We start from the raw sequence: 16,746 nt of genomic DNA on the forward strand, positions 1-16,746 counted from the left end.
GTACAAAGTTGTAATTAGGGCTAAAATGTTTTTTTCTAGGCAATGTGAGCTATACTTCTATATAAAAATTACGAACATTCAAAGTATGATACAATTTTCGATACAAGTGGCGACAATTCAAAGAATTAACCTTCATATAACCTCAGAAGACCGCCGTAACTGAATGGGTTAGTATCGATGTACTTTCCCATCTCTCTTGTATAGTAGCACAGTCAAGAAATAAATACTTTGAAGTCTCCGCAGTCATATCCCAAAAGTGGGTTGAGTCACTTAAACATATGCTGAGTCCGCGTAGATGCCCTCTTAGTACACAGTTTGTTAAAATACCATGTGATCAAAAGTACCGAAAATGTTTAATGTCCATATTTTTTTCTTATGTTGGTAGGACTGTAAGATACACATCCGCAAGGAGGAGTTCTTTCTCCACTGTTATGGTCCCTACTAGTTGATACCTTGGTGCAGCACCTAAACAATAAGGGATTTATAACCATTGGTTATGCAGATGACATATCTGTTATAATAAAAGGCAATCATGAAAGGTCACTAACAGACTTAATGCAAAATGCCTTGAATGCAACATGGGAATGGTCTAAAAAGGAGAGGTTGTCGATCAACCCTAACGAAACCACAATAATCCCCTTCACAAGAAAAAGAAAGTGAGAGTTTCCTGCATTGAAAATAAATGAAACAGTGATAGAACTAAAGGAAGAGGTCAAGTATCTAGGTTTAACCTTAGATAAAAAACTCACTTGGGAGTCACATATAAATAATATAACAAAAAAGGCCACGAAATCTTTGTGGACAACCAAACAATTACTAGGGAGATCCTGGGGCCTCAGCCCTAGTATGGCCCTCTGGATATACACCCAAATGGCTAGACCAATCATTCTGTATGGGGCACTAGTATGGTGGAGCAAATCTATTAAAAAAAAAGCGGTAACCAAACAGGGAAAACTACAAAGGCTCGCTTGCCTATGCATTACAGGGGCTATGAGAACTACCCCAACAGCTGGCTTGGAAGCACTTCTTTATCTCCCAGCACTTCATATAGCAATCCAAGAGGAAGCAGCTACGCAAGCAGTCATGCTACACATGAAAGAAAATTTCAAATTAGGCAACCTCACCGGTCACCTAAGTATCCTAAATAAAATCAAAAACACCATAAGCATGGCTCAAGTTTCAGACGACATTGACCCAACCCTCTGTTTTACGAAAGGATACACAGTTATTTGATGGTATGTGTGGTCCTTGCAAAGATGTACTGAATATCTATTGCTGTTGTTGCTATTAAAAAAAATAACTTAATATATTTTCTTATTTAATACTACTTTATTTTTATAAAAATATTTTTATTCTTAATGCTTTGATGCAGATAATAATTTGAAGGCCAATTAAGAAAACATATCAAATATGTAGCAATCACTTCCCTTTTGGTTTGCAGCTTTCGAATTCAATTATGCAGCTGTACTCTGATTTAAAACTAATAACGCAATTGCTTGTGCTTTGATATGAAATTTAGTAATTGCTTCTGAGAGCCAAAAGCGCCTCAAGTTACAATTTGGCTTAAGTTATAAGTATCCTTGATTCACAGTTAAAGGGATGGAAACTAGCATATTTGGGTATATGTATGTGTATGACAATAACAACCAGTATCAGCAATACAATATCAAGCCAATTAAAGTAAGCGTTGAAAGCCAATGGCATTTTTTGGCATTGAAAAATAAATATTTTTCCACTTACTGTCAGTAAATATTGAAGGAGTATTTTTGAAGTAAGTCAGTATATTCAGTGCGCGCGGGAGCGATTATTTTTTCGTACATAAAATTTATCATGTGCTTGGGTCGATCGCCACGGCAGTACTACATGTAGGTAACAGAACACATGTTTGAGGCCTATCGCCTTCTCTACATTACATTTCGTTAGTCCAGTGGCAGCCCATTTTGGTTAATTTCCGACAGGAATGGAAAACAATGAAAAGTAACTTCATAAACTGCGATTTAATGTGTGTGCATTGGCATTTTCATTGTTTTACGAAATTTTTGTGTACTGTATTTTAAGTGCGTGCAGTTGCCAGCGAAAACTGAAATACAGGGCCCGCCATCTATCGTTACGGATTTGAACTAGGTATTATTTGAAGAATGGTAACACTTAGCTGTCATCTGATTTGACAGAAAATTAGTTTTATTCTTCCGCTGAACGAAAATGGTTGTGTATACGCTCAAAGAACGCTGGGAAATATTGCGACATTACGTTGAAAACCATGGTAATGTTGCAGAATGTGTACGAAAATTGCGTACGGCAATGGGAAGAAGAAAAGCACCGAATGAAGCGTATGTGCGTTACTTTGCGAAAAAAGTAAGCAAAACTGGGTTGCTTATTGACAAACCAACGCGTGACCGACCAAAAACCGTGCGTACACCCGAAAATATTGCTCCTGTGGCCGAGAGTGTTCGTGAATCACCAGGAACATCTGTTCACCGTCGTTCTGAACAATTGGACATTTCGGAGACATCATTGAGACGAATTTTGCGTACAGACCTTGGTATGACGCCGTACAAAGTCCAATTGGTTCGGCAGCTGAAGCAAACCGACCACCCAATGCGTTTTCGCTTCGCTTCATGGGCTTGGAATGGACTTGAAGAAGATGAAGACTTTTACCGAAAAATCATCTTTTCGGTTGAAGCTCATTTCCATCTCGGCGGGTATGTTAACAAGCAAAATTGCCGCATTTGGGGCTCAAAAAACCCGCACGCACTCGAAGAAAAGCCGATGCATTCACAACGAGTCACTGTTTGGTGCGGATTTTGGTCGAGATGCATCATTGGTCCATTTTTCTTCGCAAATGAGCGAGGAGTGGCCGTAACTGTCAATGGAGCGCGTTACCGGGCCATGTTGAACGAATTTTTGTTCCGAGAAATTGAAGAGGAGGATATTGGTGGCATTTGGTTCCAACAAGATGGCGCTACTTGCCACACAGCGAATGCTACGATCAATCTTTTGCGCACTGTCTTCGAAGATCGCATTATCAGCCGAAATTCTGTTATCGTTTGGCCGCTTCGGAGCTGCGATTTGACGCCGTTGGATTATTATCTTTGGGGTGCCGTCAAAGACAAGTGTTATGCACACAAACCAGCAACAATTGATGCACTGAAGACCAATATACGCGATGTCATAGCTGAAATACAGCCGCATACAATCGAAAATGTGTTGAAAAATTGGACTGATCGTATGGGATGGTGCATGGCTAGCCGAGGCATCCATATGAATGAAGTTGTGTTTCATAACCGGAAGGATTGTACTTCAAAATAAAAAAAAACAGTTTGGAAAAATATTGAGTAGTTTCTTTTTTATAGCATTTTTAATTTCGTAAAGTTATATGCGGACCCTGTATAAGCCGTAAGCTCTTTGCACGATTTCACCCATAACTGCTGACTATTCGCTTTCTTTTACTAGAACTTTGAACTATGATTGCTAAAAAAGGGGTTCAAATCTAATCAATAACTTGAGATATATGTATATTTCGTAAAATTTAAAATATAAAAGATTTAGATAAAATCATTTAGTCAAACGGCAAAACTGAAGTCGACTTACTTTAACATTTATTTATATTAATTCCATTATTAGCAGCGAATTTATTGTTCCATTTCTCCCTGGTTCCTATTTGGTCACATCAGTGTCAGTCCGGATATGGATTATACAGTAGGTACCCTCGATATTAGACCTTTAAAAACCTCTTATTATATCGAAACTCAATGGACTACAAAGCTGGGTACTAGAATTTTACTAAAAACTCTATTTAAAAAGTTTGAATTTTTGTGAAGACTCGTTGAATTTTTTTAAAGTTTCAAACTTAGATTTATACGGCTTTCGTAGTAGAATGAACTATATTTTTATAAAAAAATTCTTAGAATTAAATGAGAAAAAAATATATTACCAAAATTTTTCTATAAGTTTTTGTGCTATATGAAGAAAATTTGTGAATGAAATCGTGTTGAATTCCATTTTATTTATGTTATTATGTTTTTTTATGTTTGTATTTCTTTATTTTATTAGCGACCCTTTTGTGTGGGATGGGATCAGGGAGAACAACTTCAATGCCTCCAACCTCTTTGATCCTTTCTCGTTAATTCTGCTTTGATTTTACGGAATATCCTTTAAGTGAATTTTTATATGATGTTATCCGAAGTCAAGTAAGTTTGTTTCAGCACCGGTCGGCCGTATTTATGAAAGGCAGTGAAACTAATTTTGATATACAAAATCAAAAAAAAAAAAAAAATTATCGCATCTAACTTTCCCAGCTGTTCTATAATTTTTTAATTTTTTCCGCATATTCCATATAAATATAAAAACTCCCAGATTTTGCTTCTCAAGTTGACAGCTGCAAGCTGTATTTCTCAACACGAAATTCGCTAGCCAGATTTAACATTAATAAATTTACTGCAAACCAAGTCAGTCATTAAAGCAATGCGACAAATTCACTGGTAAATAGTAAAAAAAGAATTAATTAAAATAAACGCGCTAATAAAATTACTCTTCCGCCATTTTATCTCCCCTAGAAAGCTTTCTCAGCTAACAGCAATGCGCTGCTCAGCTCAATTTCCACTTCATGGCGTTGTTTATTTGCTGTCAAAGTCGTTGAATCTGCAACTAAACTGACAGTGAAAATGACAAAGTTGCGGGGTTTGTGCTAAGAAGTAAACATATTTACAACTGTACTGTCTTCTGACGCTCCATCCAAGCTGAGTTAGTGACTCCTCCATGCTGCTTCCTCTCCACATACATTTTGTTGTTTCACTGCAGTCGCTTGCAGCGGTTTGCTTATCCTTATGTCAGTACTATTGCGCTTAGAAAATGTCATGCAACCTCCTGCATCTTGGTGGGTGTGTGGCTGTGTGGCAGTAATTACCGCACAACATGTTAATCCAATTGCAGCAGAGTACGATTTTAGCAAACTTTACTTTGCAAGTGTAATTTGGTGGCGTCAGGAAACCAGTTAGTTGCAGCAATGGTAAGCAGGAGCAGCTGCAAGCGGGAGCAACAAAGATTTTCACTGTTTTTGTGGCTATACTCCACTATTGGTTAATATGTAAGCCAACACTCTCAGCCATAGCAACAAGAATGTACGAATTTATGCTAACAGGAAAAGCTCTAAAGAAGGAGTGGCTGGTTTTGTATGGTAGCGAGTAAAAATTTCCAAACATTCAAGCAATTAAAGTTGGTATTGAAGTTACACGAATATATTCATTCATTCTATTTTCTAACATTCTTATGCTGTTGTTTTGTCTTTGCGAATATTTTACTGCTGTGTTCTCTGATATTTGCCGCATTGTTGCCGAAGTGAATTTGATTTTTCGAATAAACACGTAGCGTTAAATTTCGGAAACATAAGTACGTATGTATATAGAAGGGATATATTAGGCGTGTCAGTATTTTTAAGGATTCATTTCTTGGTCTGGTATTATCTGCATACTCTCATGCCCTCAACATTATAAGTAATTTTTAAACGATTCAAAAAGCCGTTCACAGAGCCGTATCCTCTTACCCTACTGTGTGCTGTCGTAGCTTATAATAACTTTGAGGCTTCATAATTGACTGTGGTCTTGTATGCCAATGAAGATGTCGGTATAAGCTCACAAAAGACCATCCTAGTTACTTAAACAAGAAAGCATAGAAGGTACTTACCACTGGTCACATGGGGCCATGCTGGAATAGACAGATGCCACCGTGCGACAGTAAAAGTTGTTCCTGAAAAATTTCATTTATACGTTAAGGGGACAGTTCCTGTAAAATTTCGACAATTTTTTTTTCATAAAATGTTAATATAATCCTTTAAGAATATGTCAAAAAAAATTTAGAACGTAAATTTAAGTGTTTCTTATATTATAGATTGTCAACCGTGACGACTCTATTCTTTGCGTTCGCGCGCTGGGAGAGGTATAGTTACGTTGCCGACTTTAGACGCATTTTTCTCAAAACTATATTTTTCGAATTGGCGTACACGATAACTCGAAAAGTGATTGACCCATTTCCCTGAAATTTTGCACACATCTTTTTTATGATATTACTTTTTATGTGAATTTACAAGTTTCGAAAATTTTTGCAAAAAATAATTTTTTCGAAGCAAAAATAGTAGGAAAATTCGCCCCAAAATTCATTTGTTTTAAGCATTTTATTCTGCAAATTTGGGTTTTTCCATTCTTTTTAATTCATATGGAAATTATGACAGTAATAAAGAAAAAAATTTTTGGTTTTTTGTATTCAGGTCACTGACGCCGACGCTACAATGCCCGCCGATTGAGAAGCCCCGCTGCGACCTTCCTGGACGAATTGAGTGTACATCCGCCATTTTAAATGATTAAAATTAAAAAAAAAAATATTATATTTACTGTATGCCAATTTTGAAAAAAGTATATTGACTCCTTTATTTTAAATAATTTTAATGATAATCAGGGAAAATATGGCGGTTTACAGGTATCTGTCCCCTTAAACTATAAATATACTTTACACGTAATTCTGCATTCTCAGTTTCTAATTTTGTGATCAAAATATGTTCATTTTAAAAGTGTCTTTATGCAGTAATATGTACATATCTCAACTTCTTTCGCCTTATTTTTTTATAAAAACGTAAAACAAAGAAGTTGAATTTTAAATATAAGCAATGAGAACCCCTGTTTACTAACAGCCTATTGCTCCTTAGACTGGCTATTCAAGAGTAATGGACAAAAATCAACCTTAGGGTCCTTCAATCAACCGTGACTTTTATGCCACGATGACTGGTACCAGTTAAAATAAATTACGGCTGACATAGAAGCTAATATATTTAATATTGTTTTATATAAAGTTGTTAACATTTAATTTTATCTTTTTTCTTTTACAACCTAGGACATCCTTAAATTTTTACAGTGAAATCCAGGAATGAAGTCATTATGCAGTTTTATTCTTACGTTAGTTTTCTTCCCTTTTGCCGAAAAGTAAAAAGATTTAACTTCTGACTATTTTAATTATTACAAAAACAAGACGCCATTTTCACCTAGAGGGCAATATCTTCAGAATAAAAGGTAGTACAGTGTATGATAGGAAAAGTAGTCTGCTGGTATTGAAAGTCACCATTGCGGCAAAAGAGAGGGAGAAACATATAAGCGAAAAGTGAAGGCACTTGTATGGGAATAGCCACATGGCATTTATTTTCAATTTCTAAATAGACACTTTATGCTACTAATATAGGGTGTAGATGAGTAAAATAGATAAGTAAAAAAATACTGCTACTTAAGTCTTCAGAAAAAAATAGAAGAATTCAAAAAAATGCGAAAAAACTATAAAAACTAAAAAAAAAAAAAATGGACAGCAATTTCAAGTTATCACCCAAGAGTAGAGCTGTAGACTTTATGTTTAAACAATACCTGTAAATTACGTAATCTATAATTTCCACAATGTATGATTGAATATTGAAATAAGAAACTAAAAACATCGTCAACCCTAATGCCCCTATACACACCTATACACAGGATACATACATACGCAAATCTACACAAGCACTTTGGGCATCCAAGTGGCGTCATTTTACAAATTGATTATTTCAGTTTACCCTGCTGTGTTTTGCCATACCTTCAGTCCATTGCAACATAACTAGCATAAACAGCGCTTTTGTTGGTAGTATTAATGTTGAAGCCACATACGTACACACATTACGTATTCCCTTTTTTGGTTATTTGGTTTTCGAACTGGGAATTACTGGCGAGATTTGCAGGGATTTGCGGAAGAAATGAGCAACCGATGTACTCATACACCACACAGGCAGTAATTTTCTAGTACATACATGCATGTTTACACACACACATGTACACATTAGTATTTACGTGCATAGAGCGCACTGACATTCAGCTTAAGCGAAATGTTAAAAAGGTTAAGCAAACTTGTGCAACCAAACATGCATGGCCGAAAATATATTTGCACGACAGTGTAGTCACAAAGCATTATCCTGCCCCAGATTGTGCTGGCTAATCTTGTGGCATGCATTTACAGTTGGCATTTTGTATGGTGACATCGCCACCATGACAACCTCAATTGGGTGGCTTGGGCAGTAGGTTGGAAGTATGTATTTATTGGATTTTTCTTAAACAGGAATAATAACAAAGGTATTGCAACATATTTCTATTATTTCAGAATTTATAAATCCATAAATGGTATATAAATAAAAGGATGTAATGATACTTCACAATGCTCATCAGTAATTCTTTCGGGCCAAAATTTAAATTTTTATCCTTCCTAAACTCGAGAAGCTAAACAATTTATTTGCTGATTTTTAGCAATTTTTGTTTAGCATTTTCCTCCATATGAGACTTCGCAACATGCACCTGTCTGGTAACCGTTAAGAGGTGTTAGCGATAAGTATCTAGACACTGAGGAAATACTTGCTCGGTTACTTGGTCGTACTTGTCGCTTTGAAATTTATTGTTGAAGCCGTTTATTAAAGCACTACTTGGCATTTAAATTTAGTTCTACAACCTGTGTTGTTGATTCAGATAAAATGTTTATTATTGTTACCTTTGTTATTTATATTCATAAAATATTCAGAATATAGGTGTCGATGCCACAAATTGCATTCTCCACTCAGTGCATAGCCTACGACTGCGTGATGCTGTTTGATGCTGCTGCCAGGTAAATTTGTCAATGCAAATGAGCAGTTACGCACAGTGGCACACACATACACCCATACATTTTTATAAGTTTATTGAACTCATTTAACTGCATATGTATACGTACACATACACATACATATATATGCAAATGTGTGCAAGTTTAGTGCCGGGTTGTACCCTTAACCATCAAACCGATACTGGCTGTGTGGCTCAAATAATCCACATCGATTTATTTATACTTGCGTAAGCGCTATGAACTATGTTTTATTTAAATGCCGATGAACAGCAGCATTCGAGTTAAAATAAATATGTTATTTTCACACGAACTTGCTACATACACATACATGTATAAATTATGAGTGTGTATATGTGAACTCACATCGCCATTTGTGGTGCGACTGCATTGGCAAACGGACACACAGGACCATATGGAACGTGCCGGAAATGCCTTCAAAAACGTATGGGTATGCATGTCTTCATGTATGGGTATGCATGTATGCATGTATGCGTGTGTACTTGTATGTGTGTGCGATAGTGCGACCGAAGCAAATGGGCATTTCAAAGATGGCTAGCAGAGGTAAGCCGTAACTATTCGTTTGTAAGTTTAAAGCCCAACAGGATATTACTGATAAAGCATAGGCACACACATACATGCACACATCCATGCGTACATATGTTTATGTAAATTTACGGTTACGGATTTATGTATATTATATGCATGCAGACATTGACGGCGACACATGTTCATATTTATTTATTACAAATGATAGCAGAAACAATACCCGTAACGAACACACAACAACAAACAATAACAACAACAACAATAAAAGTAATAGTAAAAAGACAAACGTACACGAAGATGAGCTTTTCGTAAGCCCCAACGGAGCAAATGAAGAATGCAATAACAGCAGGCAGACTGACAGATCAAGCACATAGCGTAGAGGGAGGGGGGGATGAGAGAGGGAAGGAGAAGCAGAAGAAAAGTGTGAGGAGCAACAATACAAGCTGACAGATAGTCGAGGTAATATTTGTAGGTAAACGTATGTATCCACATCAACAGACAGGCGAAACGGAAATATGTCGGCTCAAAGAGGGCTTGGAAGCAAGCCCCGCATGCAACCCTTGTTCGGCATATACTGATGAATAGGACTCATTGTTATTTCTGTAAACATTGTATCTACTGTTATTCTTCATTACAACCATATTTGTTTTTGTTTCACTTTAAATGGCACACTGAATAAGTATGTACGCATGCATGTGTGTTTCAATATATGCATGTATGTATGTATGTATGTGTACTTGGGTGTAGGAAACCCAATTCATTGGGTGTGGTAACAAAGCAAACTTGAAATGAAGCAAATACGTATACGAGTACATCTTCGAGTAGCAACAACGTGCAAGGGTTCGCATGGCCCATGCCGCACACAGGGAAACAATAACAAAGTAGGTATGCAAATAAAAATGTCTGATCGGGTAGTTAGAACGATAAATCAGGAAGCGATACAAATAAATTATGAATATGAATGTGATGTGTCTGGATGGGTGCGGCGTGGCGTATGAGTAACATGACATTTATATTGACGTCGGCCAACTCAGCTCAGGGAGCGGGAGCAGCAGTTGAGGCGTGAATTTGTAATATTACATTTTGCCGTATTCATTGAGATTTTAAAGCGGAGCTCGCGGATGGAAACGTGCTTGCTGGCTTAACCATTCGACTTGGTGGGGTCTTTTTGTGTGCCATTTGCAATGGAAAAGCGCATAAATTCCAAAAGAAAAATATTTGAGGCTTAATGTTCTCACCGCATGCTAATTTTAAGCCCTTTAGTATTATTTATTATAGTAAACTTTTTTTTTGTGATTTTCCATATAACGGATTACGCAGTGGAGCAGCTGTTTTAGAGCTTTAGCCAAATCAGTTGGTTAAGTTTAAATTTTGTGGCCAAAAACGCCAACATTGGACATGAAATATTACATCTAAATAGAGTTAAATTGGCACTACTATCTTCAAAAACCTTTACTTATATTTAGAAACCAACATTTTGATAGAACAAATGCCTTAACTTTTACCTGGAGGGTCTTATGGACCCCATTTTTGAAGAAAGCTATAACGTGGCAACTATTTAAAAGGAGCGAAGGAAGTTTGCTAAATGGCATGTAGAATTTTAAGCGACTGATTTGACTAGTAGTCACCAAAGAAGAAAAAACGTAAATCGTGTCAGTGCAAGACTTTGAACTCTTTTCTAACTAGTAAATTATATACGAGCAACTCATTTATATATTAATATCTACAAATAAAGTAAATTTTGAATCAGATATTTTTTAAATGGAATACAAATGAATAATATTAGTTCTTCTCTCTCTTAATTGGCGCGATAACCGCTAATCGCGCCAGTTGTTTCTTTCTCGTGCTAACCGGCGCCAGTTGGACACACCAAGTAAAGCCAAGTCCTTCTCCACTTGATCTGTACAATGCAGAGGATGCCTTCCTCTTCCTCTGCTACCACCAGTTGGTACCGCATCGAATACTTTTAGAGCCGCAGCGTGTGTATCCATTCGGATGACATAACCCAGCCAGCGTAGCTGCTAGATCTTTATTTGCTACGCTGTGTCTATGTCGTCAAATAATATTAGTTAGGGAGAAAAATACATTATTTTTTCCGTAGATGGCTCTGGTGATCGATATCTCGTAAAATATCGATCCAAAACTTTAAAGTTTATACTCGTTGTCAAGGTGACATTTCACACTAAAAACAATTCTTTTGCTGCTTTTAGTTTGTTCCATTTAGTTGTTTATTGGACGTCAACAAAGGGGCAATTTGGTATATTTAACAGGTTTTCTTTGATAAAAACGAAAATGCAAACCGGGTCGCTGAAGTTGTGAATGGTGTTTACGATGCCGCTACTGTAACAGCTAATTACATGCAATTTTAGTTCCGTCGATTCCGTTCAGGCTTTTGGTGTTAAAGAAAATGTTACAAATAGTCGAAGTTGACCAGGGACTTAGTAGTCGTAGCATCGCCCCGGAGCTAAAGATCGACCCTACAACAGTTTTAAACCATTTGGGCAAAAATTTTACGAGAAAATTAGGATTTTTACACCTCAAACTAATATATGCAACCAGTAAATACCCGCTAATACAGTTTCTGCCTTAAAGAAAAAGTATAAACGAAAAAGTAGTGAGCAATAAAATAATGAATCAGTAGGAATAAAAATCAAATAAATTATTTGACTATTTCTGTGTACTCAGTGGTGTTAAACACACAGGAAGCATACACACAAGCAGAAATTTATTGAACAAGCGCTCCTTTTGATTTTGAAATTTAGTAGAATATAATTAATAAATTCTGTTAATGACGAGTGATAGTAAATCTTTCAAAGTTTTATAGGAACATTTCAGTACTCCCATCGTTTAAGGTGTTATTAAAAACATAATTTTTTTAAATGTTTTAAAATTTTTCTTTCAAGTTTATTTAGTTTCAAAGTACATTTATGATTTTTTTACCTAAGCATTTTTTTTTTTTGAAAATGCATACAATTGATATGCAAAATAACTTTTCGAAGGAGATGATCTGCAAAATATGAAAATCCTGTGTAAACTGAAGCATTCTGTGCATTTCTGTTATATATTTTCGGCTTTATTTTATAAGATGTACAAATCTACGGGCGCCCACTTAAGTAATCAAGTTTTATTTTATTACTTCTTATTATTTTCACTTTTTATTCCACAAAATATCCGCTAACAGTCTCTGCAGTCTCCTTTTCCAACTGATAATTATGTGCAATCAAAAATATCCCAGCGTTTCGAGTGGTTACCAGATACGCCATGGCGTATGAGTATTTCCCGCATTGCGGTGCCTACACTTGCTTCACTTACCACCCAAAAAAACACTGTTGCTGACGAATCTCGAACCTTACATAGTTACGAATTTCATTGCTTTTTTTGGCATGCATTTTTAAAAAGCTCATTTTGTAAACAAAGTCTGACACAACTTGTACCTATGTCCACATGCGCATATCCGCATATCATCTCTAAGCAAACACAGCCAAAGCATACAAATAAAATAAAAACAAAGCAATGATAGTCTAAATTGAAATGGAGGAAGCAATTTGTCTACATTGTTTTTCTTCTATTGTCTTTATGTTTAGTTGGTTTTGTTTTTAGCACAACAAAGCAATTGTTTATATATTTATTTTACCCTGTTGTACAATTCAATTTGTAGCTGCTTGTGTTGGTGGAAGTAGAGAGATGCGTGTATTAGCATAGTTGGGCACACATACCTCTACATGCTTACAAAGATGTGCGCTATTGTTTTATATATTTAGTTATTTGCTTAGGAAAATGTATTTAACACGTAGACCCATACTAATGCAACTATGCAAATTGTTTGAATGTGCCCATAGAGCCACTGAAATGGCAGCGTAGTAGATATCTATATTCAGATTATTCTTGGGAGCATACAAAATAATTGCATAATACAAATGTCTGCTTTGATTAAATAAATAACGATTTTCATTAGTGGGTGGAGTGAAAAGTGAGAGATGAAAAATGAAGCAAGAAGATTGAAAGCCCCATGCAACTCCGATTGAAACACAATAGCGTCAATTAAGCTTGAGAGTTTGCTCAATGGAAATTTGTTTTTAAAAATACTGGAGATACTTCAAATCCCATACTTCCTCTTCTATCCGGACTCTGATTGCAATGTATTAATCCTGGTGAATGTCAGAAACTTCTGAGAACGAAAAACAAAAGCTGAATAAAGTCACAGTCAAGGAAGACATGTGAAAACTTTTCTATTTATGCTTCCATACTCATAGCAACAAAAGAGGAGGAGTGACAGATTAGCGGGAGATATGCTTTCCAGATACTCTACTCCGAAATTAGCTAAGGGTTTTGCATAGGTGACAAAAGTCGCAAAGAGGTGCTTAGAAAAGTCTCTAGCTGCTCTAAATAATAGTATGAATAACTCGTAGAAAAGTTAATGTTATATTATATTTCATAGGTCGCCTGTGTGTTGGAGTACCCCATCGTTGCCGAATGAGTTGGTGCGTGGCCACCATTCGGAATTCAGAGACAGAACGTAGGTTCGAATCTCGGTGAAACACCAGAATTAAGGAAAACATTTTTCTAATAGCGGTCGCCCCTCGGCAGGCAATGGCAAACCTCCGAGTGTATTTCTGCCATGAAAAAGCTCCTCATAAAAATATCTGCCGTTCGGAGTTGGCTTGAAACTGTTGGTCCCTCCATTTGTGGAACTACATCAAGACGCACACCACAAATAGGAGAAGGAGGTCGGCCAAACACCCAAAAAGGGTGTACGCGCCAATTATACATATGTATATTCCATCGAACTCTTTCTAATTCGCAAGGGTAGCTGCTAAAGTTGTGATGCTGGATGAACATACCGAAAGGAGAATATCACACCGTTCACAGCAAAATGAAAGAATTTTCTTCAAGCTGTTTGTAATATTTTATAATAAAATATCAATATTTCATGTTGGAATTGGAAAGTAAAATTATATCAAATTTGCTTACTTTGATAATCTGAATTAAGTGATGCTTCTGATTCGGATCCCTGCCTGCCTTGAAGAGCTGTTCGTGGCCTATTATTTGATTGTTTTTGGTGTTTTATTTTAGTTAGTAACAGCTTTGTTCATCTGTGTAAATAAAAAATGTATACTTGTATCTAAACTAGTTAGTTATGTCGTAAAACACCATAACAATTAAAACCATACTATCTAATTCTGATATTTCATTTCTCTTTACAGTTGACGCCCATTGCAGTTCATCACAGTACAGATCACTGCCATAATTAATCAATAATGACACAAATAGAAAACCTTGAATTCAAATAGAGTACTAAAGTAAGTCTAATTAATAATTAAGCACAGCGCAGTAAAATATATTAAAAAAACTAGCCCAATTCAATGTTGAGTAGGAAGTCAATGTAAATGTCGCCGATATAAAATGAAAAAGTTTAAGTAAAATAACAAAATATTGGACTGAAGTGATGATGGCACAACGGTAAAAGCCAAAAAGCGATTGGTGAAGTACATAAGGCTAAGTGTTAAGGTAAAATCAACACACGCAACAGCACAAATTAGTTATAAAAAACTTACAAAATACATCTGAAATAAAGCAACGGTGGCACTTGGAAGCGGGCATAGCAGCATAAAACTCTTGGGTTGTAATGAAAGCAAACAAAGAAATTTAGAAATTAATAGAAAAAACTTTATAACAAAATATTCCAATACACTTAAGTAAATAAAAATAACAAAATATCAACAGATATCACAGCAGGAAGCCGAGAAATAGAAGTTTCTCATACATTTGAACACTAAATCCAGTACTCGCCATATTACTAAGGCAGCTAAACATCTATACCAAAACTGAAATACAGCAGTGCTAGTTTTTTCAATTGACTGCAAAAACCAAAAGCTTTAAACCTGAATAAAGCACTAATACGTTAGTGGAGGCTTTCGTGAGCAGATATCAGTTTGAGCAGCAGAGAACTTGAGAACACTTCAAAGTACTGCAGTTGAATTAGGAAGTGAAAGCTCCAAGCACTATTGAAGTGAAAGCTTAAACGGTCAGTGGCAAAACAGTACCGCAAATGAAAGAAAATGGTCTCGATCGACGACGAAGACGATCACAATCACCATAATGCCGAAACTGAAAGAACATCAGGAAAAACCACACTACAGACTCTCAAAACAAGCAGTGGTGACTACCGCCGCTGCACTTCGACTTACACCGACAACAAACGCAATACAACTTATTCACATTTCTTACGCAAAACACGAAGAAAAAGCAGCAATCGTAGCTTTAAAGCATCCACGCCTACGTCGAATATACGTAAGTGTCAAGCGCTAAGCGCCTACTGGCATAATATACTGACTTCACGTAGCAAAAGCTTTATCGGCAACACTCGAGTGGGCAGCTTTCACATTACGCAAAGTTTACAAAGCTTGGAAGTTACTGAAAGCGATGTCAAAAGGAAGACAAGCAATACGTGTACCAACAACAATCAGTTAAGCTTCGAAGGCGCGCGAAATTGCCGTGAATGCCCTGAAATGAAGCTAGAATGGAATGTAAAACGCAGCAAGAGTGAAACTAGTTTAAGCAATAATTGCAGCGAAGGAGCTTTCAAGAACACACCAAGTTGTTGTAGTAGTGAAAGTGAAAGCGTTTTGAAGGAGTGTAAGCTTCGAGCAAGCGAAGTAGAAGTGAACCTAAAGCATTTTAAAAGCAGCGTGAGCAGCAATAAAGCTAATTGCGACAGCGCCAGCGGCAGCAGCAGCAGAAGCGGCCATAATAGACATACCAGATGCGGTTGGACTGACAGAAGCAAGAGCTACGTAACCGGAAGCAATAATAGAGAGACAAATGGCAGCTATCGCAGAAGACCACAAACCATTGAAAGACTGTGCAAACGCAAAAAAAGACGCTTGCGGCGGCGTCGAAAAAGAAAAGAATACACTAGTCAACAAAGTGAGGAGGAGAAAAATCCGAAACATACAACAATATCAACAACTAGCGAGCAAATAGCAACAACATATAAAACAATCTTATCACCAGTAGTGGCATTTAATGTACACGAAACTCATAAACGAGCAATTGGTATACACGCACAACCGGTAACAGCAACAACAGCAGCAACTACACATCACGACACGCTTGGGGGCTTGTCAACAATAGCAGAATTGTCATCAACATCAAATACAACAGAAATGCACAAAGATATATTGCCAGCTTCAGCGACACTTCCCAAATTCACCGATTGTCACAAGCACAGCAATAAAAGTTGCTGCAGTGGCAGTTTAACTGGTGTGCAACAACACTCAAGAAGTAGCAATAAAATGGCGACAATAAATACGTGCTCAGCGGCCGTAGCAGCGGCATCTTCACCTTCATCTGCAGTATGCGACGCTGCATCGCCTGCCATACGCTTGTCGGCCTTTTACGCCACCACCACGTTGCGCCTATTTTTAACTACATTGACAACACTCATTGCCAGCACAACACCGACAACATTCACAGCTACAAAATACTCATGGATATTTTTATGGATATATGTGAATTTAACTGCTAGAGGTGAGTACCCCGAAT

The 16,746-nt window shown here is 36.7% G+C and overlaps 1 protein-coding gene across 1 annotated transcript in view; it reads left to right on the plus strand.

Moving 5' to 3' along the window:
* The first annotated feature begins 14,409 nt into the window (after positions 1-14,409).
* Positions 14,410-16,746, plus strand: part of LOC128865233 (uncharacterized) — a 237,389-nt gene continuing 235,052 nt past the window's right edge. Inside the window, exon 1 of the mRNA XM_054105358.1 lies at positions 14,410-16,731. Within this exon, the coding sequence (XP_053961333.1) occupies positions 15,261-16,731 (1,471 nt within the window). The 5' untranslated portion in view covers positions 14,410-15,260. The remainder of the gene's footprint in view (positions 16,732-16,746) is intronic.

Source organism: Anastrepha ludens, chromosome 5 (assembly GCF_028408465.1).
Source record: "Anastrepha ludens isolate Willacy chromosome 5, idAnaLude1.1, whole genome shotgun sequence".
Lineage (NCBI taxonomy): Eukaryota > Metazoa > Arthropoda > Insecta > Diptera > Tephritidae > Anastrepha > Anastrepha ludens.